This window comes from Alosa pseudoharengus, unplaced genomic scaffold (assembly GCF_046254945.1).
Source record: "Alosa pseudoharengus isolate Yale_2024_CS ecotype anadromous, Long Island Sound unplaced genomic scaffold, YU_APseudo_1.1 YU_APseudo_1.1_scf_5, whole genome shotgun sequence".
Classification (NCBI taxonomy): Eukaryota; Metazoa; Chordata; class Actinopteri; order Clupeiformes; family Clupeidae; genus Alosa; species Alosa pseudoharengus.
This window is the reverse complement of record NW_027468837.1, coordinates 31,484,306-31,508,900: the sequence shown is the minus strand read 5'-3', so window position 1 is coordinate 31,508,900 and position 24,595 is coordinate 31,484,306. Positions and strand designations below refer to the sequence as shown.

General features: G+C 43.6%; 1 protein-coding gene across 2 annotated transcripts in view; it reads right to left on the bottom strand.

Annotated features, from left to right (window-relative positions):
* cpne5b (copine Vb) overlaps nt 1–24,595 on the bottom strand; it is a 172,149-nt gene that overhangs the window by 73,682 nt on the left and 73,872 nt on the right. For both annotated transcript variants that reach the window (XM_076268230.1, XM_076268231.1), the window contains one exon: nt 3,973–4,036. In XM_076268230.1, coding sequence (XP_076124345.1) covers nt 3,973–4,036 — 64 coding nt within the window. The remainder of the gene's footprint in view (nt 1–3,972; nt 4,037–24,595) is intronic.

The following is a 24,595-nucleotide window of genomic DNA, read 5'->3' as shown; positions in this document are numbered from 1 at the left end:
CTTTTGAAATTGAAATGAAGTTGTATGGACTGGACTATGTTTTTTTTTTTTTTTTTTAAACGGCGAAGAAATTGTGAACTTTCCCCTAAAGATGGCAGCAAAGATGACAACATTTCCGGAAAGGTACTGGCTTGATGAAATTCATTCTGGACTCTCTATCCGACCACATAAAGACCTCGGGATACTTCGGTTTGGCTTTAGGGACCCTCTACTCACTACCACGTAAGTGTAATGTTGTTTGGAACTGTAGAAGAGGTATAAAAATAGCGTTTTGTAGCGGCGAAATAATATGCCCTTCTCACTTCCACGCTAACGAGTTTTGACTAAAAACGGTAACATCGAACTTTCTTAAAACACATCCGAATGACATGATTTGGATGTCAACTCAACGTATGTACTCCCAATCATACGTAAATTGATCTAAAGTGCATTTTACTCCGGATAATTCCTTTAAGCTAGCATACATGAACCGATGCATCTTTATTTAAAACTCCACTCTGCTAGGTGGCTCGCATGCCAGCAGCACTCTTGAGGTGTCGGAGGTTTAACGTTCCACAAGCACAGCTAAGCTAGCTGGCATCCGTTAGGCTATATAGTTCATTTTTAATAGCAAACAGAAATGTCAAGATGGCAACAGGTCATTACATTCTTTAATTGACAAAATATGATTGTACAAAATATTCAATCAATGTGACGCAAATGAGGCTAGAGGCGGTGGATTAATTTATCAAAAGTGAGCAGCAACCAGAGTCTATGGGCTAAGCCCCGAATGTTTTCAACTGCTAGGCGACACTGTCTATTGCGTTTCAAGACAACTGTGCTGCATTGGATTTCATAAGGACGAATTGTTAAATTGTTACAATGTAATTATATATATCTTTATTTAGCATGTTTGTTTTCTCCATATGTGCTCATGCTGTGTTCCCCAAGTGGTAGGCCAGGTCTCAGCTGCTACAATTATATTTTTGTCTGTCTGCCCCCCTGGCTCGAATGTCAAACTCCGCATATGAATCCAGCATGGAAATTGGTTAACTTACAGACCGATCCTATAATTACAATAATGCAGTACGAGCACACTGGTCGCAACCGGTATACCAGCAGAAAATCTCCATTCTAGTGAAATTATTTAATAGGACTGAGAAGTCATGAATTTTGTATGTAAGTCAATGGGAGTTATTGATTTTTTCAGCCACTAGTTTGACCTGGACTGTGGCAACATAGAGGTTGATCTATTGGCAACTCGTCTGACACATAGCTAAAGATAAATGAGTCATTCTCATTGAATTTGAAATAAAATATTTAGGGCTGTCAATCGATTAAAAAAAAATCGAATTAATTACATATGCATACACGAATTAATGCATATATCATTTTTGCTGTGAAAGTATTTTAAATATTTAAATTCAAATGAATCATTGAATAATCAGCATTAGTGACATTAAAGTTCAAAAACTCTTTTATTATTATTTTCACTGTTCAAATAATTGCCATAATAATCTATGATATGACCTAATATGCTGAGGAAATAAATTCAAATGTGCTTCGGGAAGAAGTTTTTTTTTCACATACAAGGCATTTCAGGCCACAGATATAACCTAGGGGACACAATGAAAATTAATTAACACTCCCCTCGATTTCAACACTTATTTCTTTGCATTGATGTGCGACTATAGAGTTGATGAACTCCGGTGATATGCAAATTCCTTGCTGCAGACATTGCAGAGGACTTTATTTTCAACACTTTATTTTTATCAACACCATCAGGCCGTTTTTTAAAATAAATGTTCCAATCAATGATCCAGGCAGCACGTTTTCTTCTCTCTCCTTCATTTTACAGTTTAATTTTTACTGACTAGAACGGCTCGGGGTCAAAGGTCATACGGAAACTATTAATCTGCACAAATTTTTTTAATCAGTTATTTTTTCTCAAATTAATTAATCGAAATGAATCAGTTATTTTAACAGCCCTAGAAATATTCAATGAAAATTGACCGTAAACTATGCAATGTATTACCACATAATATTGTAGAAGTAGCTATACGGAGCTTACGGACTCAGTGATGCCCGGTGCACCAATGTGCATTATGCTCATCATTTATTGAACGGTGATGGACAATGAAGACACTTCTGCTGAGAATAGCAAGAGTGTGCCAGTTCTCCTATCTCCTCACATGTGTATGCAAGTGTGTGTACAAGCACACACACACACACACACACACACACACACACACCAAACACACATAGGCATACACATGCACGCACATAAGCATGCACACGCACACACACACTCTCTCTCTCTCTCTCTCACACACACACACACTCATCACCTGGTTTTCATATTCATGTCCTCATCCACATAATGCCATTGTGCATGAGCTGTTTTTTGACAGAGATCAGCATGGTCTGATGATCATAGTCAGCATGCTTTTTATACACAACAACATCAACAACAACAACACCTGCATTTTACAACAACAGGTGATTTAGAATGGCTAAATCATTCATCAGAACTAACCTCACCAAGATGTCACCAAGATGTCAGGCTACACTATGCTTCTCTTGGACAGTTATGTTTCATTCTCTCTCTCTCTCTCTCTCTCTCACACACACACACACACACACACACACACACACACACACACACAAACACACACACACACACACACACACACACACACAGGGGAAATATGTGAATATAAATGTAAAAAAACATTCTGCCTATGAATACTGAAAAGCCCAGGAAAGCAAACAAAAAGGTATTTAATATATTCTTTTGAAGGCTACATTTTGAGCTCAAAGCCATTTCCACTCAGAACATCTCAGACACAAGCTGACTATTGTTTTTTTTTTCATAGTCGTAAACAGGCACAAATCTAAAAGCCAAAGCACACTAAGAAAGGATCGCAGAGAATTTGGTTTGATAATGCATTAGGATTGCCAGTCATGTGTGAACTTTTGCATTACATGATGAAACCATTTGAACACTGCAAAACACCAGACTAGTTTTTTAAAGAGACAACTGATGATTCGTCACACAAGCGTGATGAATTGGTGAGCGCCTTTGAATGTAATGAGCAAGTAGAGAGGATCTGATCTTATCCTTTCCCCTGTCTATCTAATGTTGCTTTATTTCTGTTGCCAACATTGACACATTCCCCACTGACATGCATAGTGTCTTTTACTAAGTCTACAGTGTACATGTATTGTCCCTATATGTTATAGGGTTCCAGATCAAGGCACATATTTAGATAAGAACGGATCTCTGTGCTGTGCTGTGCTGTGCTGTGTTGTGCTGTGTTGTGTTGTGTTGTGTTGTGTTGTGTTGTGTTGTGTTGTGTTGTGTTGTGTTGTGTTGTGTTGTGTTGTGTTGTGTTGTGTTGTGCTGTGCTGTGCTGTGCTGTGCTGTGCTGTGCTGTGCTGTGCTGTGTTGTGTTGTGTTGTGTTGTGTTGTGTTGTGCTGTGCTGTGCTGTGCTGTGCTGTGCTGTGCTGTGTTGTGTTGTGTTGTGCTGTGTTGTGTTGTGCTGCATTGGATAGATGTGACTTCTGAATGAACGGAATCTACAGTATGTGGCATTACTGTAAGTGGTGCTCTCAAACTAAGATTAGCGTCCATCACCCAAGGGCACATTCAGACTAAGATCAGAGTCCATCACCAAGGGCACATTCAGATGAGAGTGTACGGCAATGCTGTACTGCACTGGATGGATGTGTCTGCATTAAGTGTGTGTGTGTGTGTGTGTGTGTGTGTGTGTGTGTGTGTGTGTGTGTGTGTGTGTGTGTGTGTGTGTGTGTGTGTTCAGATGAGAGTGTACGGCACTGCTGTGCTGTACTGCACTGGATGGATGTGTCTAAATGTAAAAAGGCAGAGCATAATGTAATGTGTGCTCCACTAGACGGACGGACACACACACACACACACACACACACACACACACACACACACACACACACACACACACAAACACACTCACCCTGCAGTTGCTCAGCTCCTCTGCGGACAGGATGATGGCCCCACACTTCTTCCCCGGAATACCCCTGCAATGGCAAATCAACCAGTCAGAGCCCTGCATTCACATCAGTCTGATTCCATGTGAAGTCAATTCAATTCTATTCAATTTAACTCAACTTTTTTTCTATAGGCTAGCACCACAAAATAAGAATACATCTAAAGGGGATTTACAGAGCACATCTTGAACATGAATGTTGATCCCCAGAGTGACAGGTACAATAATAAAAATCCCTCATTCAGAGAGAGTTCATGGCGAACACACAGCGGCCTTCGCGAGACATGCTGGGGATTTGTACGGACGGTCAAATGTCAGTAGTGCTGCGTTTCCACTGGCCGAGAAAGAGAGCGTCGCTGTCGTGAAAGGCATTTCAATAATCTGTCAAATAGTCCTCAGTGGCCGCATGTTGTGAAAGGTCACACATACTAATTATGTCTTGTCACGGCGGCAGCTTGTGAAAGAGCAGAATGTTACCGATGATGCCACACAACAGCGTCTATGCGCCACATTAGGTCATCATTCTGCCCTGATTGAAACCACTGGTGTCCACTGGGCTTTAGTAATGTTTTAAGATGAGCATTAGTGATGTAATGGCCTCCGTGATGCTTTTTACAGCTCGGTAAATTTTGATGACAGAAGCTTCGCTGAATGTTAATTAGAGGACAATAACAAAGGAGGAGGGGGACGAGGAGGAGGAGGGAGGGGGGGGGGGCGGTCAGAGTAGGTTGATGGCTGAAGTCTCGAGACACGCCAATGCTTACTGTCAAGTCTGACCACTCAAAGCAACACCAACACAAAACAAAGGTGCTCATTCTAAAAACCAGAGGCTGGTTAATCACCGCCTCTGCTATTTGATCACCGCTGAGAAAATAATGGACTTAAACACTCGGCCATGTGCTGTTGGAATACAAATTCAAACAAAACAAAAGCAGTCGGTGGAACAGATGGTGGAGTGATCTACAGGCGCCGTGTGGACAACAGGTGCTTGTGTAACAGATATGATTGGATGCCCAGGCTCTCACCCTGTTTGAACGATTTGGGATGCCCAGATGAAAAGAAAATATATTTGTGTCTGTGAGCCAATCGGATGCTGCTTAATGTGTTCATGGGTGCAGGGGCTAAACGCACATTAGTCCACTGCCATATTGTTGAGGTCAAGATCCGCTAGATCAAGATCATTGTCTTATAACGATATCTTAAGCTTTTGTCATCAGAAACAACTTCACAGTCAACAATGAGACAGGAATACACAAGCCAAGTGTAAAGTCAATCGACATAAAGGTTCAAGATACGCACTAATCCAAAGGCCTCACACACACACACACACACACACACACACACACACACACACACAGGCACAGACAGACATATTTCTTGCTTCATAGATAGATTTTTGAATGCAGTTCTTTGAGCACAATAATGCCTTACAAAGAGCCTATGAGTCTGGTACACAGCTGACTCAAAACTCAGACCACATCCATCAGACCACATCCATCAGACCACATCCATCAGATCACATCCATCAGACCACATCCATCTCAGCGGGGTCAGCCCTATGTTCCCACAGCCCAATGGTCCCAAAGCCCTACTGTATGTTCCCACATTTCTAAGAATTTTCTTTTCACTGAAAATTAGGCCATATGTCCCCACAGCCTATGTTTCCTCATTTCCTAGGGTTAGGGTCAGGGTCAGGGGGTTAGGGTTAGGGTCAGGGCTGATACAACATAGGGCCTAATTTTGGAAAAAAAATCTTAGAAATGTGGGAACATAGGGCCTCTTTTCTAAAAAAAATCTTAAAAATGTGGGAACAGAGGCCTATGGGAACATAGGGCTGTGGGAACCGAGGGTAGTGGGAACATAGGGTTGTGGGAACATTGGGTTGTGGGAACATAGGCATGCTCCCATCTTAGCCAAACCTGCAGCACCAGCCCACTGTCTGCCCGCGGTCCCGTTCTCATTTGCTACACGGTCTGGTGTGTCAGCAGGATGCTCTGCACCGTGCACAGACTGTCACACAAAGACACTGCGCTCACGTTGAGGATGTGTTGTGGAACGTAAGACTGCACGGGTCAGGAAACACTGGATGGTACTACACAGAGACAGCAAGAGAAAATAACCCATCAGGACTAGAGAGAGCAGAAGAGACAGAAGCACAGCACACTCTCTCGGATAAGAATTCAGAAGGAAAATCCCTGTATTCAGGAGGGAAATATGAGTTTGCTTCAGCATTTGCTGTCCACCATATTTAGTTTGATACAGACATCTTCAAAGATGTTACTGTGTGGGGGTATCTAAAAAATGACAGACAGGCTGGCCAGCCCCAGCAGATAAACGCGCTATCTGATTTCGGCCCTGACCGCCGCAATAGACAAGCTACCGTACATGCCTTGCAATCCATCAGCTCGTGAGTGCTTGATACAGTTTCACACAATCCTCAATTTCAGTCCATCTCCTCATTTCAGATCAAAGGTCAGACTGAACTACATCACTGATCAGAGGTCAGATCAGGAATACCGTGGATGGAGGATTATAAGGATCTTATTACAGAAAGGTCACAACCTTTCTGATCCCTGCCGGTATCGTTGGTGCTGTTTGGCATCCAAAATGCTCCCAGATATAAAATCACTGCTGATAGATTTCCAGTGGGAAGACAGGTTGAAAAAAGTGATTAGGTGTTAAAAAGGTATTTCAAAGCCAGATATCTAAGCTGCTTGTTTGTGTGTCTTTCTGAACTATTACAAGTAGCTTTTATTCGAGAAATACAGAATCATCCTTTGACAGCAGAAAATTGCATTCAGGGTTTTTTTGTAGCCAGAAGGAAAACACTGTTTGATATGCTCATTTGTTCCAGTGCTATCCAGCTGGTCCCATGTTGCGCGAGGCTTTGTTTACTGAGAGAGGAACCACATCAGTCTGCAGCAGCAGTGACCTTTATAATTGTCATCGCATTAAGAAGCACCACCGCAAGCTTTAACTCAGAGGTTCGCAGTCATTGTTATTAATTTTCTTTTGTATGAAGTCAGAGCAGAGCTTTTAATCTGCATTAGTTGACCGTATTGATTCTACTTGAGCTTCGGGGTCACCAGCCTGGCAAATTACCAACTGGTTCATTAATCAACTTCAGTCAACGAAAGGGGCTTCAGTTGTTCCTGCAGTGCGCCAGAGGGAGAGAGACAAGCCTCCCCAGAGAGCAGAGGGACTCATTTCCAAAGCCTCACTAAGACAAGCCGGCAAAGAGAACAGTAACGCCAGCCTTAATTGGCAGTGAATCAGTCAGGTGAAGACGTGGTTGACATTTCGGCAGGTGGTCCCAGATAACACGGACAGGCAGGTGAGATGGCTCCGCGGGGTAGTTATGGTGACGAGCCTGGCCGATCGATCCCCAGCGGGCCAGGGAGGCTTGCCATCTCGACAGGGACGCCGTAGGCATGGTGACCAGATCAATCCTGATCCTGACGCATTGACATGCACGTCAGCGGACAGACATTCTTCGCTCTCCTGCAATCTGGAAACTTCCGGAGTTGTTTGCTCCGAGCGTTATAGATTCTACAACCTCTTTTAGTGTGACATCGATACACGGGCTCCCCGTGTTTCACCAGAACTACAGGAAGGTCAGAATGGATTCGCCTGTGTGGTGGCAGATCATTCACTCGCCATTCAGTCTTTACAAATCAGTCCTCAGTCCTCTGCAGGAGAGTGCACAGGGTGGGGAGTTGATTAGAGCTGGTGTCCTTCAATTCAGGAGCTCCACTGGGCCTTCCCACAGAAGGAGATGGGTCCTTGTGTAAGGCTGGCCCGTTCATTGCCTGTTTTTAAATTTCCTCTGACTTTTAACTCAGTATCAGAGTGGCCTTTTCTGCATGCACAATGAATGGTTTGTAAAGAAAACTTTAATCAAAAGGACTATATAATTTTGCTGCTGCATCATTGGAAATCATTACTAAAAGTAAAATCTCATATCAGAAATCTATATCATCATTTGATATAAAATCCACATGCAAACTTACATCCTACAGCGTCATTTAAAAGAGCATTACAAATATGTATATCTATAAGCAGATATAGAGGTCCATGAAATGCAGTTATTTGAAATTCTATTCGGGTATTTGAACGCAGGCATAATCCTTTTGAATTTTTTATATATTTCTTATTTTTCTGTTTAAGCCATGCCACTCATGTGCATTACGGGGCCCTGAACTCTGAAACACATTCCCTTAAATTCCCCTTAAGCTGTTGGTGGGAGGTAGCCAACCCTTAATTATCCCTGGATCAGCTCGCAAATCTACTTCATATTCTCTTAAAGTAATGAATGAGTCAGAACAAACTCAAGGGCTTTGTTTGTCTCATACTGCAGTTGTATACAGAGTGATTACAGTGAAACAGACGCTGCAGCACCAGCTGGCTCTGGCCCAGAGCTGGCCAAGGGATGGCCCAGAGGATCACATGATGCTACAGGTATTTGTGTTTGAATCGGTCAGTTCTGTTCTGACAGGCCAACAAGTGGAAACAAAGGAGGTGAAAGTCCTATGTGTTCTGACTTTTACTGTAATACTGCCTATCTACAGTGGGTTCTAGAGACAACAATCAGGAAAGACAAGACTATTTAAATGTCAACAATGTTTAAATGTCTAAGATAGTTAATATATTTCTCTGGTTAAAGGGACACCAGGCAACGCTTTCGTGTTAATTACTCATCTTCGTAAGTCGGTATATGGTTAAATGACTCATTACAGGGCGAATGAAGACTCTCTCGCCCGCCCCTACTGCCTTAGGAAGAATATCCCGCTTGCAAGTTCAGTGTATCGTACCCGCCGACCGAAGCAGGATCAGTTTACATCCTGCATCCACAGCACAGAGGCAGGCTAACGAAACGCAATTGTTGCAAACGTGTGTATAATGGAAGAGCCTGCGAAGAAGCAGCGAAAACCCTTGACGGAAGATGCAAACAAAAAGGAAAAGAGCTTCAGACCGAGCGAGGGGGAGTTTCGTAGAGAAAAAACATCAGACTCGCCTGGTGTCCCTTTAACCCTCTATGGGACTAATTAAGGAAATTCATAAAAAATGTTTTAATGACCTTTGATTTTAAGTGTATTAAGGCCTAAAATAAATTTCCTATGCTCACTTTCCCAAATTGACCTTTGACCTTTATTTTGGGGTATCGTCATTTATAAATGACTTTGTCCCATTAGGGTATATATTTTTTCGTGATTTCTTAAGTATGTAAAATGATCTCTGTCAAACTGCCCATCATCATTATGTTTATTGCCTTGCCCTAAGTGTGTTTGTGTGTGTGTTGAGAGATGAGAGTTATTTCTCTGCCCGGTAACAGCGCCCGTCTGTTCGACTTCATAATCTATGTTAGCCTTTTTCACCGTGTTTGTTACAACACTTCCTCTTTTTCACCATGTTCGTTACATCACTTCCTCTGGCACCCCTCCATCCGTCACTGTCTAATCAGACTCGAGAGCGAGTGCCAGCGACTCCTCGACATCCACGGCGAGCGACTCACACCCCTGCCTGGCGATCGCACCTTCCCCACGACGCCTACTCACTCCCTGCACACAACTTCCCCTAATCTCGCAAACCTCCGTGGAGATAAACCATACGCAAAAACAAACACCCACAACACACACACACGCAAGCAGAAAAAAGGAACATGATTATATATTCATTTCTCTTTTCTCCCACAGAGAGAAGTGCTAAAAAAGTAAAAGTAAAACACAACAGGAAACAGAAGGGAGATCACACACTTGCGGAGCTGCCTTGAGTTAGAATCATCTGCTTGTCATCGCGCGGCTCAGAGGCTAAATTCTGGGCATCAAAGGGGGATTAAAGACTTTGTGATCTGATCAGAGCCCGCGTGTGTGTGTCTGACCGCTGCTACAAGGTGAGGGGTTTGCCATGAGTAACGTATGAAGGAGCCATAAAGCCCTTTATGAGGTTATATGAACAAGACGAAAGGTAATAAGGCAATAAGGTGACAAGGCGGCATGCCCTCCTACGATCCGGCTGGCCAGAGGTCCACTGCCTTTGTTCTGGCATTTGTACTGTAGGCAAGAGGAAGAATGTCTCTTTCTTCAGAGAAGACAAAGAGCTCTCTTACATAAGATGAGATGATCAGATATTCATCATGGACATCTGAGAGAAGCCATTCTGTCTGCAACCGAGCCTGGGAGATACAGTATGCCCTGTTTAGAGTGGCAGGAAAGTCGGTAAATCTGGCCCAAATGCTATGAGCAAAAACACACTTTGATACACCTGGTTTGGAGAACAAGTGATGTAAAGTCTGTCAGATCTGCTCTGAAATCCTCTTTTTGCGATACCGCTCTCGGCTTCGGACGCTCTCAAACTGGATTACCTAATAGGATTTCGGGACACATCTCCCAGACTCCTCCACCACAGCAGGTGTCTAACAGATACTTTCCGGGCAGAATTTCTGGACATTTCTGCCACTTGTGCCCTCAAGACAGGAGTCACACTAGCCCAGAGTAATAATATCAATAATAGTGCAAGAAAAAAAACCCTTAGCTCAGAGGGATAATGCACATAAACACACACAGATGTGTGTGCTGCCGCTTCAGAGATAACCATGCAAACGACATTCTGATGGACTGTCTTTGTTTCCTGTGGCAGTTGAGGCTTGACCGCTGCAGGCTCTAACGCCTTCAGCGCCCATGAATGGAGTCGCAAATGGACGCTAACGGAGGGCGACGGCACATATGCAGTCTTAACGGCGGGAGCGTGCAATCTGCGGTGCGAAAACCACGGTGGCCAACCGCGCCGGCGTGCCATTCAGCTGGACAGACCGCGGCGTCCCATCCTGTCGGAATCATGAAAGGCCGGCCGCGGCGACAAAACAATGCCCCCGCTGGTGAGGAGCGCACACTGCTCCGGCTTACTACCACCAGCTGGCACAGGAAAGAGAGGAGCGAGGGAGAGCGAGGGAAAAGAAAGAGGAAAAACTAAATGAATGGAGCTATTGAAGACGGAGAATAATACGCGGCCGGGGGGCCGGCAGCGGGTGGTCGGGAAAAGGCTGTTATGGTTCTGCGGATGGACAGCTGTGAACAGCTGGAGGGGAGCGACTGGACGGGAATGCTGCGACGCTCACGGGCGGAGAGGGAAGCTCTTTATTGGATTGGAGAGGCCATCGGCTGGGCCGGTGGAAAGCATAGGGGAGCCATTACAACTAATGAGTTGACCACCATAAGCTAAATAATACAGAGATGGAAACGCTCTCTCTCACACACACAAATACGAATACAGAAACACAAACAAAGGCACATACAAAGATACTATGCAGAGACACATACTCGCATACACACACGCAGACACACACACACACACACACACGCTCAGACAAACACACACACACGCACGCACACACACAGACACACACGCACGCACACACACAGACAGACACACACACACCAAAAACACTCACACACAGACTACAGGCACTCTTTGACCCATTGAGAGCGGAACATTATGCAGATGGTAAGGAGCCCATTCCTGTAGAGATGAGCTACTGAGTGAGTATGATGCATGTGATGAGTGAGGCCAGGTTGTACACACACACACACACACACACACACACACAGAGCGGGATGAAAGGGTCAGACATCTCAACGCAGAGGACCTTCGTGGGCGCACCGTGCAACACTGCAGCAACCACTCTCCACAGCCCAAATCAGAAAATACTGTAAGGCTAAAGGCCTCTGCGCGCACACACACACACACACAAAATGAGCAGACACTTTCTGGTCCCTTGCCACACATATCAACTCCTAGCATTCGATAAACAATGGACTTTATTGAGTGGCGCTGACATAGAGATGAATCATCATCTGCATGGCGGTGGGTAAGGGGTTCGGCAGTGGTCTGCAGACAGACACACACACACACTGGTTGGTGTGCAGGGTTGATATGCAGGGGTGGTGTAGACGGTGGTGTTCAGGGGTGGTGTAGACGGTGGTGTTCAGGGGTGGTGTAGACGGTGGTGTTCAGGGGTGGTGTGCAGGGGTGGTGTAGACGGTGGTGTTCAGGGGTGGTGTGCAGGGGTGGTGTAGACGGTGGTGTTCAGGGGTGGTGTAGACGGTGGTGTTCAGGGGTGGTGTAGACGGTGGTGTGCAGGGTGTTCAGGGGTGGTGTGCAGGGGTGGTGTAGACGGTGGTGTTCAGGGGTGGTGTGCAGGGGTGGTGTAGACGGTGGTGTTCAGGGGTGGTGTGCAGGGTGTTCAGGGGTGGTGTAGACGGTGGTGTGCAGGGGTGGTGTAGACGGTGGTGTTCAGGGGTTGTGTAGACGGTGGTGTTCAGGGTGTTCAGGGGTGGTGTAGACGGTGGTGTTCAGGGTGTTCAGGGGTGGTGTGCAGCGGTGGTGTTCGAAAGCGGAGTGCACCACACTCATGCCGGCACCTACGTGCTTAGGCCTTAACACTGTGGGAAATGACACCAATTCTGTCTTGGTAGAAATTCCAATCTGGCAAACATGCCAGCTGATCTAAGAGCACATCAGCATGATATTACCCTGCACTGCTGTCGGGATGGACACCTATACTCTATGTGACGATACCGTGTCTGACCTAATGGACACCTACTCTATGTGATGATACCGTGTCTTTGATCTAATGGACACCTACTCTACTGTATGTGATGATACCATGTCTGTGATCTGGTTTCTTGATGATGACTAGTCCTGCTGATGGTCATCACTATGACTAATGACAAACAACTGTTACATGCTACGCACAACTCAAAAAAGGGTTTAGCAGAAGACAGCAGAATAACATCATGTGAGGAAAGCAAAAGAGTTTGAGTTCTCTGAGTGGTTCAGTTTTGTTTTCAATACAGACCTCTTGTTGTCCAACCTATCTAAGTATATCACTCAAATATACAGTATGTACATTCCCCATAAACAACCCACACACAGAGTGATTGCTATCACTAGATTAATTTGGTCATTTTCTCATTTGCCATTAGTTTAGTACTGTTTTGAGGGCAAATAGCCCTTAAAAATCTAATAAAGGGGTAGATTTCATAGAGGCCTATCAAATGGGGCAATTATCACATACCCTATTGTTTGCACCCAGATGGAAACCATTATTTGCAAGCCCATAATTTCACAGTTATGTATCATCAGATTTGCATGGCCACGCATTGGAGCAAACATGATTTGATGACGCGGCACATGTAATGAGATGCAATAACCGTGCTGCCTTCCATCGATGTGGTCATAATGACTTGGCTACCTGTCTGCAATCCATCTTCCCTGACAGACAAGAAATATGCAGGATCCAATTGAACACGGCTTCTGAAGCACTAGTTGAAAAAAAAACAAGACAAGAGCTAGAATTAGCCTGTTATTGCAAACTCTCTTGACGTAGATTAATGGAGACAATATGCTTTTTGCCCTCCAGAACAATAAAACAGAAGAACATATTTTCAGAGTGAGGATTTGTCATAGAGCAAATCAGAAATCCAATTTGCCCCAGTGTTGTGGAACTGTTTGAGGATTTGATGTTTGAATGAACATAATGTTTTGGTGTCGTGTCATCGTTGTGTCATTATTTTATCCTCCAGGGAGATTAAGAATCACATACAGCCTGCCAACAGCGATCAGATAGAGTCATAAAGAGGAGCAAAAACCGCATCAATCTTTCACCAAATATACAAATTACTTTGTCAGAGTGACAAACAGCACCCTTCACAGTCTAAGTGTAGATATGACATTGTGTGTTTCACTCCTGCGGTCAGTTTAAGTGCAGATATGACATTGTGTGTCTCACTCCTGCGGTCAGTGTAAGTGCAGATACTAAGTCCATGACATTATGTGTCTCACTCCTGCGGACTAACTTCACTTTCTCTGAGTGAGAGCATGTTTGGCCCTGCCCATCCAAAGGTCATTCGTAAAGCCATGGCTAATGCTTCTCTAAAGAAAGTGGATAGGACGAACTACCCCCCCACTGCCAGTGCCTGAGTCATTAGCCTACTCTGATGGGAGGTATAAGGTGTTGAGAAGCGCCACTTGTCTTTCCTCATTAGCGTTTCCAATCCCCTCTCTCCTCCCTTGTTACGGATCGCCTGCGCTAGAAGCCCATCAAATCCCCTCCATTACCATTGAGAAAGGCAGCATAGACACGGGTGAGTCTGGAGCAGAGAGGCCAATGTGGTGGCAGGGACGGTGTGTGTGTGTGTGTGTGTCCCACTGGACCGCTGAACAGACAGTGGAACTGCTTTCAAAATGCATATTAAGGAAATGCTTCTTCACACAGGAACAAGAGAGTAAGAAGCTAGTCATTAGTGGAGTCAGAGGGGAGTGTGAGTGTGTGCTTGTATGTGTGTGTGCGTGTCTGTATGTGTGTACGTGTGTGTGTGTGCATGTGTGTGTGTGTGTATGAGCTGCGTAGGAGTGCAGCTCTACTTTATTGGCTGTAGCAGTGGGAACAGAGGGATTAATGAGATGATGCTGAATTAGCAGCACAGCCAGGATTTACTTTAAAGAATCTCTCAGAAGAAAGACAAAAACAATCTCTCAGCAACCCCCTCTCCTCTCTCATCCTCCCCTCCCTCCATCCTGCCCGCTGTTTCGCACCACAGAGCCAGTCAGAGGAATGAAAAAGTAACAGATGAAAGACAGAATAAGAGAATAAGAAAAGAAGGCAAAGCGCCCGTGGAGAGTAGCCAATTAACCCCTGGCCTCCTGATTGGTTTGTGAGTTTGTTCTTCCCCTCTCGGAAGCTCTCGAGATCTTCAGAGGCGAACACTGATTGCTGATGACTCTCTTTAATGAGGGGTCGCGACCTCGCCAGCCACCAGATTGATGCCGAGGGGTCGCTGAGATGCCAAAGAGGAGGATCCGAGGCGCAGGACAGGACGACAGCCTGACGTCTGCCCACATCCAGAGCCCCATCTGATTACAGCAAAATACAGAGCCAGCCGCCACCAGTACGGTCCGGTCACAGCACCACTACTTATTGGTGTAATAAAACTCAAGACAGATATTGCCCTGGAAACAGCTCCCTACTGCAATGCAGGGGAATACAGTGCAATTAGATCCTACTTGTGTGCAATGCAGTAAACACACAGTATGGTCTCGGTGAGATTTGCTTGCTCAATTAAATCAAGTTGCTACAACAAAGTCAGAGCCCCAGGGGGACCTCCTCTTCCTCCTTTATTTCATCGGATTACCTGATCCTCGAGAGCGCTGCGCTTGAATCAAATAAAAGTGATACTTCGTCTTCGACATCAGCAAGACTTTGTGGGTTGCCAAGAGCACTGCGTCAGCTGCAGAGAAACATTCTAAAGGATGGAAGTCTACATGGCATCAGACGTCATGTATTAAATGTCTCCAAATTAGGGCTGTCAATCGATTAAAAAAATTAATCTAATTAATTACATACTCTGTGATTAATTAATCTAAATTAATCGCATATATAATTTTTGCTGTGAAAGTATTTTAAATATTTAAATTCAAATGAATCATTGAATAATCAGCATTAGTGACATTAAAGTTTAAAGACTCTTTTATTATTATTTTCACTGTTCAAATAATTGCCATAATAATCTATGATATGACCTAATATGCTGAGGAAATAAATTCAAAAGTGCTTCGGGAAGAAGTTTTTTTTTCCACATACAAGGCATTTCAGGCCACAGATATAACCTAGGGGACACAATGAAAATAAACATTCCCCTCAATGTCAACACTTATTTCTTTGCATTGATGTGCGACTATAGAGTTGATGAACTCCGGTGATATGCAAATTCCTTGCTGCAGACATTGCAGAGGACTTTATTTTCAACACTTTATTTTTTATCAAAACCATCAGGCCGTTTTTTAAAAGTAAATGTTCCAATCAATGATCCATAAAAAAAAGAAAAAAAAAGAAGCGTTTTGGATTTACACACTGGACACTCTAGCCCCTAGAGGAATGAATGAAGAGTTTGACTTGCGTCCCTTTCTATGAACTGACCTTGGCCTTTTTTGGACTGTTGTGTTGATCTGTAGCATGGTGTAATATCTTTCTGATCCTGAATTCCAATCTGTTAGTTTTGTCCTGATCGTTCCTTCTTTGATGTTGTTCATGTTGTATATATCGCACATATTGATGTGGCTGCCTGTAACATTTATGTAACTTTTGTATTATTCACTACTCCTCAATGTGATCTAGTGGTACTATCTGGTATATGAGTGCATTGAAATACTGTTGTGCTTTGTGTTATTTATTGCACGTTGGCACTTTATTGTATTGTATTGTACTTATTGCATTTTTGCACACTGCATTTTGCACACTAGCACTTGAAGCACTTTGCACTCAGCACTTTAATCACCTGCATCATGTGATATCAGGTGTTCAATTAGTATAAGTATGGGCTGCTAGGTACCTGTCTTATGTCTGAGGAAGGGCAGTGTGTCCCGAAACGTCACATGTGGTGAATAAAAAGAAAATAATTAATGGAGCTCTAGTGTGCGGACTTTTTTGTAATTTTTATTGTCACTTTTTGAGTCCAGCACCTACTTTTTTTAACATTTAGATGTGCGCACCTCTTTCTACATTATCCAATCAATGATCCAGGCAGCACGTTTTCTTCTCTCTCCTTCATTTTACAGTCTAATTTTTACTGACTAGAACGGCTCGGGGTCAAAGGTCATACGAATCGATTAATCTGCACTAATTTTTTTAATCAGTTATTTTTTCTCAAATTAATTAATCGAAATTAATCAGTTATTTTGACAGCCCTACTCCAAATACATGTGTCATAACTACGGAGCCTCTAAGGGGACATGAACAAAAAAAAATCTAAAGTTTAGTTTCATGTGCTCACGTGAAACTTTCATGTGCTCACGTGAAACTTTCATGTGCGCACATGAAAGTTTCATGTGCTCCCGTGAAGGTTTCATGTGCGCACATGAAAGTTTCATGTGAAAAGGTTTTGTGTGCGCACACGAAACTTTCATGTGCTCACTAAACTTTAGATTTTTTTTTTGCTAATGTCCCCTTAGGGGCTCCGTACATAACCAATAATAGTGAGCGAGATAATTTTTTGAAAGCCCAGTGTAACTTTAAAAGAAACCATTTCAGCTCCATGACACCCTATACATTATTCAAATAAAGTATCTCTAAAACTGCTCGTGTCCTCAGGAGACATACACTATGCCATCTGTCTAACTGACTAGAAGCTGTAGACTCTTTCTATACACGGGACTATAACGGGGCAATTGGCTATTATCGCTTCTTGACAGACCTAGTCAAACTATGACCATGGATACTAGCCTGCTGTATAGTAATACTAGCCTGCTGTATAGTAATACCCATACTAGCCTGCTGTATAGTAATACTGGCCTGCTGTATAGTAATACTCATACTTGCCTGCTGTATAGTAATACCCATACTAGCCTGCTGTATAGTAATACCCATACTAGCCTGCTGTATAGTAATACTGGCCTGCTGTATAGTAATACTCATACTAGCCTGCTGTATAGTAATACTCATACTAGCCTGCTGTATAGTAATCCTAGCCTGCTGTATAGTAACACCCATACTAGCCTGCTGTATAGTAATACTAGCCTGCTGTATAGTAATACTCATACTAGCCTGCTGTATAATAATACTAGCCTGCTGTATAGTAATACTCATACTAGCCTGCTGTATAGTGATACCGGATCACTCCCTATTAACTCCATTGTACCTGCAATCTGCTGCATTTCCGCTAGGGGCGATCACAAATAAGTGCAAAAACAATGGGGGTCTATGGAGCTAGACGGCTAAATGTGTCTCTTTCACCTGGTTGTTGTTGAAAAATCGAAGATTGGATTGTGGTTTCTGCAAGATCAATATGGATTATAGGTCAAAAGTTGAATGAACGAGTACTTACGTCCTTTCAATTTCTTACAGGTTGGGTCGTTGTTGCCCACAACACACTAGCTTTCTGCTAATGAATGACGTCATTGACGCATTTGAAAGGCTTTTTAGAACAAATAAGTGACTCAAAAAATATAATACTCAGAAACATTCAAATTTCTGGGCAAAAAATTATATCCCGAGAAAAGTGGATTTGAGGGGTACAGCTCCATAGACCTCCATTCATTCTGCACTTATTCGTGAGCGCCCTCATGTGGAACCAGAACAGGAACTGCAACCAATTCAGAAACCGGAAGTTTCCCGAGAGTGGCGGTTCTCCCCTTATTAGACATTCTCTGGTGATACTAGCCTGCTGTATACTGTAGTAATAGCCTGCTGTATAGTAATACTCATACTAGCCTGCTGTATAGTAATACTAGCCTGCTGTATAGTAATACTCATACTAGCCTGCTGTATAATAATGCTCATACTAGCCTGCTGTATAGTGATACTCATACTAGCCTGCTGTATAGTAATCCTAGCCTGCTGTATAGTAATACTAGCCTGCTGTATAGTAATACTCATACTAGCCTGCTGTATAGTAATTCTAGCCTGCTGTATAGTAAGTAATACTTATACTAGCCTGCTGTATAGTAATGCTTATACTAGCCTGCTGTATAATAATGCTCTAGCCTGCTGTATAGTAATACTAGCCTGCTGTATAGTAATAGTCATACTAGCCTGCTGTATAGTAATACTCATAATAGCCTGCTGTATAGTAATGCTCATACTAGCCTGCTGTATAGTAATACTAGCCTGCTGTATAGTAATACCCATACTAGCCTGCTGTATAGTAATACTAGCCTGCTGTATAGTAATACTAGCCTGCTATATAATAATACTTATACAAGCCTGCTGTATAGTAATACTCATACTAGCCAGCTGTATAATAATACTCATACTAGCCTGCTGTATAATAATACCCATACTAGCCAGCTGTATAGTAATACTAGCCTGCTGTATAGTAATGCTCATACTAGCCTGCTGTATAGTAATACTAGCCTGCTATATAATAATACTTATACAAGCCTGCTGTATAGTAATACTCATACTAGCCTGCTGTATAATAATACCCATACTAGCCAGCTGTATAGTAATACTAGCCTGCTGTATAGTAATGCTCATACTAGCCTGCTGTATAGTAATACTAGCCTGCTGTATAGTAATACTAGCCTGCTGTATAATAATACTTATACAAGCCTGCTGTATAGTAATACTCATACTAGCCAGCTGTATAGTAATACTCATACTAGCCAGCTGTATAATAATACCCATACTAGCCTGCTGTATAGTAATACTAGCCTGCTGTATAGTAATACCCATACTAGCCTGCTGTATACCGGGTCTACACCACACACACAGACAGATAGACAGACAGAGACACAGACATACACACACACACGCCAGTAAAAAGCTATTACAACGAATTGTATCCCACAACACCATAAATCTGCTTCAATTATCAGACACTGAATGCCATCTCCTAGTTAAGAAATTTGTGCAAAATAAAAAAAGAACCAAAGCGTTTTCATCATCTTATTTATGGGCCAGTTAGAGTGTCAAACCCAGGAGAGTAGTTATGCAACAGAGGAGTTTAAATAACACAAGAAAGCTTCTAAAACTGACAATACTAAAAGCTCTTGCACTTTTATTACATCACTTCCTGAAATATTACAGCAACGAGGAAGAGTGAAGAGGGAAAAGAGACCAGGGAAGGAAGGGATGAGAACACAAGACACTGCACTCACAAGGTAACTCGTGTTAATCCTGTGAGAAAAAGGAGACACTACACTCACAAGGTAACTCATGTAGTGTGCTCTTGTTCACCCTACCTGCCCGGCGCTATGTTAATAAGGACTCAAATAACAATGCTTGAGACAAATAATGACTGTATGTTATACAGATGACTACAACTCCCAAAGCCCTTGCATGCTGCTAGGAATCTGTATTAGTGTACTGATGGACAGGTTGTTTTGCCTGCAGCAGATACATCAGTGTGTAAACCTTAGTCTGGTGTTTGGCTTAGGAAGATAGGTTAGATTTGTAAATAAATGTAAATAAATGACTCCACTAATCACACCTGAGCCTTGGTCAATCCACATTATGATTACGAGGGGTGCTCCATCGATCCCCTAAGGCCTCTGGAGGCAAGCGATTCAGAACGTAATCATCACCTGGAATCAGAGGAAGATGAGGGGATCAGAGAGTCGACCGTGACCAAGACCAAACTCACCAGGAGACACCAGGAGATTTACTTGGCCAAAACTGTTCATCAATAAACATGCACTCCTTATTTTCCAAGCACATCTTGTCTCCACCGACCGACCGACAGACACACACACACTCACACTCTGCCGACAGATGGATGGAACTCGGCGTGCAGGCTGGGTACTGCGTGAAGCCATGAGCGCTGTGAGGATTGAAGAGAAGGATAAATTGCTCGTATGAAATGAGATATTTCACTTTAACTGCTGCAATGGCAGTGCAGTGCGTAAAGGCACAAAGGCCCTGCTGAGGAGACGTAACCACAACGACTCTTTCATCACTACTCTTTCATCCCTCTCTCTCTCCATCATTCCTCTTTCATCCCCCTCTCTCTCTCTCCATCTCTTCTCTTCTCTCAGTTCATTTCCTTCCCTTTTATGGGAGACAGTGAGTGATTTTTTTTAAAGGAAGAGCTGGAACAATGCGGATCAGTTTCATCTCAGACACATTTTTAAACGACTCATTAAAAGCCAGCCTCCCACTGCTACTAATTATCAAAATCTTCTGTAAACGGGAAATGGGAAATAACTGCAGCAAGGTGACTTTTCTGATGCCTTCATACTCTGTAATTGGTTAGTGAACTTAGATTCCTGATTGGCTAGCCAAACCTGAAAATCGCCATTGGCTATTCAACAGGAAGTGCCAGAACAGTCTCAAAAGTATTTTTACTTGCAGAAAATTTACTTGTGCGAGCAGCAGAGATTCGTAATGGCAGAATAGCTTTGTAATTGTAAGACAGCAACTGTGGAAGGTTTAGTGCCTGTGGAATATATTTGTAAGTGAAGGACATATGAGCAATACTTAAAATTGTTTGTGTTATTTTTTTGTTAAATCACAAGTCAGTTTTACAGTTTCATCCTGACACACACACACACACAATACATATGAGACGCTTCTCATCCCTAGATGGTGCAAAAGTCTGTGCACTTGCAGAAAAGATTTGTAACTGTAGAACCTTTTGTGCGTAGAATATTGATTTGTAATTGTAGAATATTTTTGTAATGGTAAAATATAAACTGTAGGATAATTTGTAGCTGTAAAACCGATCTGTACCTGTAGAATAGATTTGTAAGTGTAGGGCATAAAATATTATTTGTAATTTTGACAATTACAGATCATTTTTATGGTTATGGTTATGGATTTGGCAGACGCCAGATTTTTACAGTTACAAATAATTTCTACAGTTTCAAAACGTGATACAAACGTACAAAACATTCAAATCTAATATTCTTATTCTTACTTATTCTTCCACTAATATTCTTACTCTTCCATACTGATCCTATAAGTGACCTGGTCAGTCTGATGGCTGTACAAGTCCTGATCCTATAAGTGACCTGGTCAATCTGATGGCTGTACAAGTCCTGATCCTATAAGTGACCTGGTTAGTCTGATGGCTGTAGTGTTGTCCTGATCCTATAAGCCAAGTGCTGTCCCATCCCCTGGGTGTTGCAGGCCGGCCAGCTGCCTCTAAATTGCTGTGAACCTGCAGGACTGCTGCTGCTGCTGCTGCTGTGTGTGTGTGTGTTTGTGTGAACCTGCAGGACTGCTGCTGCTGCTGTGTGTGTGTGTGTGTGTTTGTGTGAACCTGCAGGACTGCTGCTGCTGCTGTGTGTGTGTGTGTGTTTGTGTGAACCTGCAGGACTGCTGCTGCTGCTGTGTGTGTGTGTGTGTTTGTGTGAACCTGCAGGACTGCTGCTGCTGCTGTGTGTGTGTGTGTTTGTGTGAACCTGCAGGACTGCTGCTGCTGCTGCTGCTGTGTGTGTGTGTGTTTGTGTGAACCTGCAGGACTGCTGCTGCCATCTCCATCGACTGAGGAGTAAATCAGCACCATAAGCCTCCTCCCTCAGGAGACACGGTCCAGTCAGCACACCTGCATTTATGAGACACAGGAGTGTGTGTATGTGAGTGTGTTTGTGGGATGTGTGTGTGTGTGTCTGCGTGTGTGTGTGTTTGTGGAATGAGTGTGTGTGTGTTTGTGTGTGTTTGTATGTGTGTGTGTGTGTTTGTGGAATGTGTGTGTGTGGAGGGTGTGGGTGGGCATGGGGGTGATAGGGGGTAATGATCTTTGAGGAACCTCCTGGTGGTGAAAATCCCCCTCCAGCTTTTTTTTTTTTTTTTTTTGAAGCAAAAGAGAAACAGGAACAAGCTGGAAAACAACCAGCCATTTATCAAGAGAGAGAGAGAAAGAGAGAGAGAAAGAGAGAGAGAGATGCGGACATACAGTGTGGACAAAAGAATAGAGAGTTCCAGCGGCAGCAATTACCCTCTCCTCCATTCATCTTGCACTACAGAGCCATTTCTCCATCTCTCTCCCCCTCCATCTCGCTCTTTCTCACTCTCTCCATCCTTCATCTTTCCCCTCTCTCTATCCTCCACCGTTTCGCCCTCTTTTTAGAAGCCCTATACTGTATCTCACTGGTGTGTGTGTGTGTGTGTGTGCGTGTGTGTGTGTGCGTGCGTGTGTGTGTGTGCTTTTTTAGAAGCCCCATATCTCATTTGAAGATTTGAAGAGTTTGTTTTCCTCTTTTTTTTTTTTTATCCCACCACCACCCCCCCCCCCCCCCACAATGGAGGACTATTTTTTCTTTTTCTTTTCTCTGTCTCTTTTTTCCTACTTGTTTTCCTCTCTTTACTGTGTGTTAATGTCTGCTTCCTCTGCTTACTGCCTCTTCCATCCTCTACAGGGCTATTTGTCCTTTCTCTCTCTCCTCCCTCCCTCTTTCTCTCTGCCTCCATGTCTCTCCCTCCACCTCCCTCTTCCATCTCTCTCTCCCTCTGCCTCCCTCTCTCCCTCCACCTCCCTCCTCTCTCTCCCTCTTTTCCTCTCTCCTCTTTACCACCACCCCCCCCCCCCCTCTCCGCTGTGGGGAGCGTCTCTGCTCTACTCTGCTCTGCTCTTTGAGTGATGGAACTCATATTTTTCATTTAGTTACCGGCAGCAGCGGCTCCCTTTGGCCTAACAGGACTCCTGTGGGGCTGCAAGGAGAATGGAATGGATGACAGTAGAACACAAGAGTGTGTGTGTGTGTGTGTGTCTGTGTGTATGTGTGTGTCTGTGTATGTGTGTGTGTGTACGAGAGCGAGAGTGAAGCCTTCATCAAGTCTGAAGCGGAATACTTTTTGCTGCACTCCACTGTTTTTTGTTTTTAGAATTTATTTAGATTAAGTGTTAGTTAGTATAATTTGTATTTTAGTATATTTAGTATATTCTTTATCTTCTACTGTCCTTAATGCTTAGTTGTGTTTTTATATTATATACTTTTAATTATTTTTTCTGCTGTTAGTGAATGTGTGTGTGTTGTCTGTATGCTTCTGAGACCTTGAATTTCCCCTTGGGATCAATAAAGTATCTATCTATCTATCTATCTATCTATCTATCTATCTATCTATCTATCTATCTATCTGTTCCTGAGGCAAATGAGCAGCTATGATTGTGTGTGTGTGTGTGTGCGTGTCTGTGTGTCTGTGAGTGTGTCTATGTGTGTGTGTGTGTGTGTGTGTGTGTCTACAGTATGTGTGTGTGTGTGTATCTGTGTGTGTGTCTGTGTGTGTGTGTGTGTATCTGTGTGTGTGTGTGTGTACTGTACATGTGTGTGTATGTGTGTGCATTGAGAGCTCTTTCTGCTGCTGGACTACCAGGAGGTCCCTCTAAATCAGTTTCTAAAATAAAGTAAAATGATGGATGTTTAGCGGAGGCTTTTATCCAAAGCAACACGGACTCGCAACGGCTGAAGCAGGACTGGAGAAGGAGAGTGGTCAGTGTGGTCAGTAGCAAGTGGCAATCTACATCTATGGAAAAGGATCATCTGAAAACCTCATCTTCAGCACACACACACACACACACACATACACACACACACTTCACCACACAAATCAGTGGCTGCCTGTCAACTGTACACAAACATATTTGGCACGACAATCAGCGCAATCTTCCTGGGCCGGGCGGCCGTAGCACTCAGAGGCTGCTCCGGGAGACCTGAGAGGGGGATCTGTCGCCGAACAAAATGTCACTTCCACCCACAGCTAAAAATACGGCTAAAAATACGGCCCTTATCGACACCAAATGTCAACACGGGAAAGGGAAGAGGACCCGCTTGCTCGCCTGCGAGACGCTCGGCAGGGACTCATTATACCCTCCCGCTAGTCCGCCCGCCCTCGCGTTTGGGCACACATCTGCATATTCGAGATATACTGTAGACACAGGCCAGGGGTGGGCACTGCCTTATCTACGCACACGGGGAGGGTTTTTAATGCAACCGCTGGTCACCATACCAACAGGAGTGTCATTCGCCAAGGCAGGCACTGAATGAGCGAGAGGTCTTCAATGGGAGATAGGAGAGCAGGAGAGAAAGAGAGAGAGAGAGAGAGAGAGAGAGAGAGAGAGAGAGAGGGAAAAAAGAAAAGAAGGTCGAGGGAGAGAGA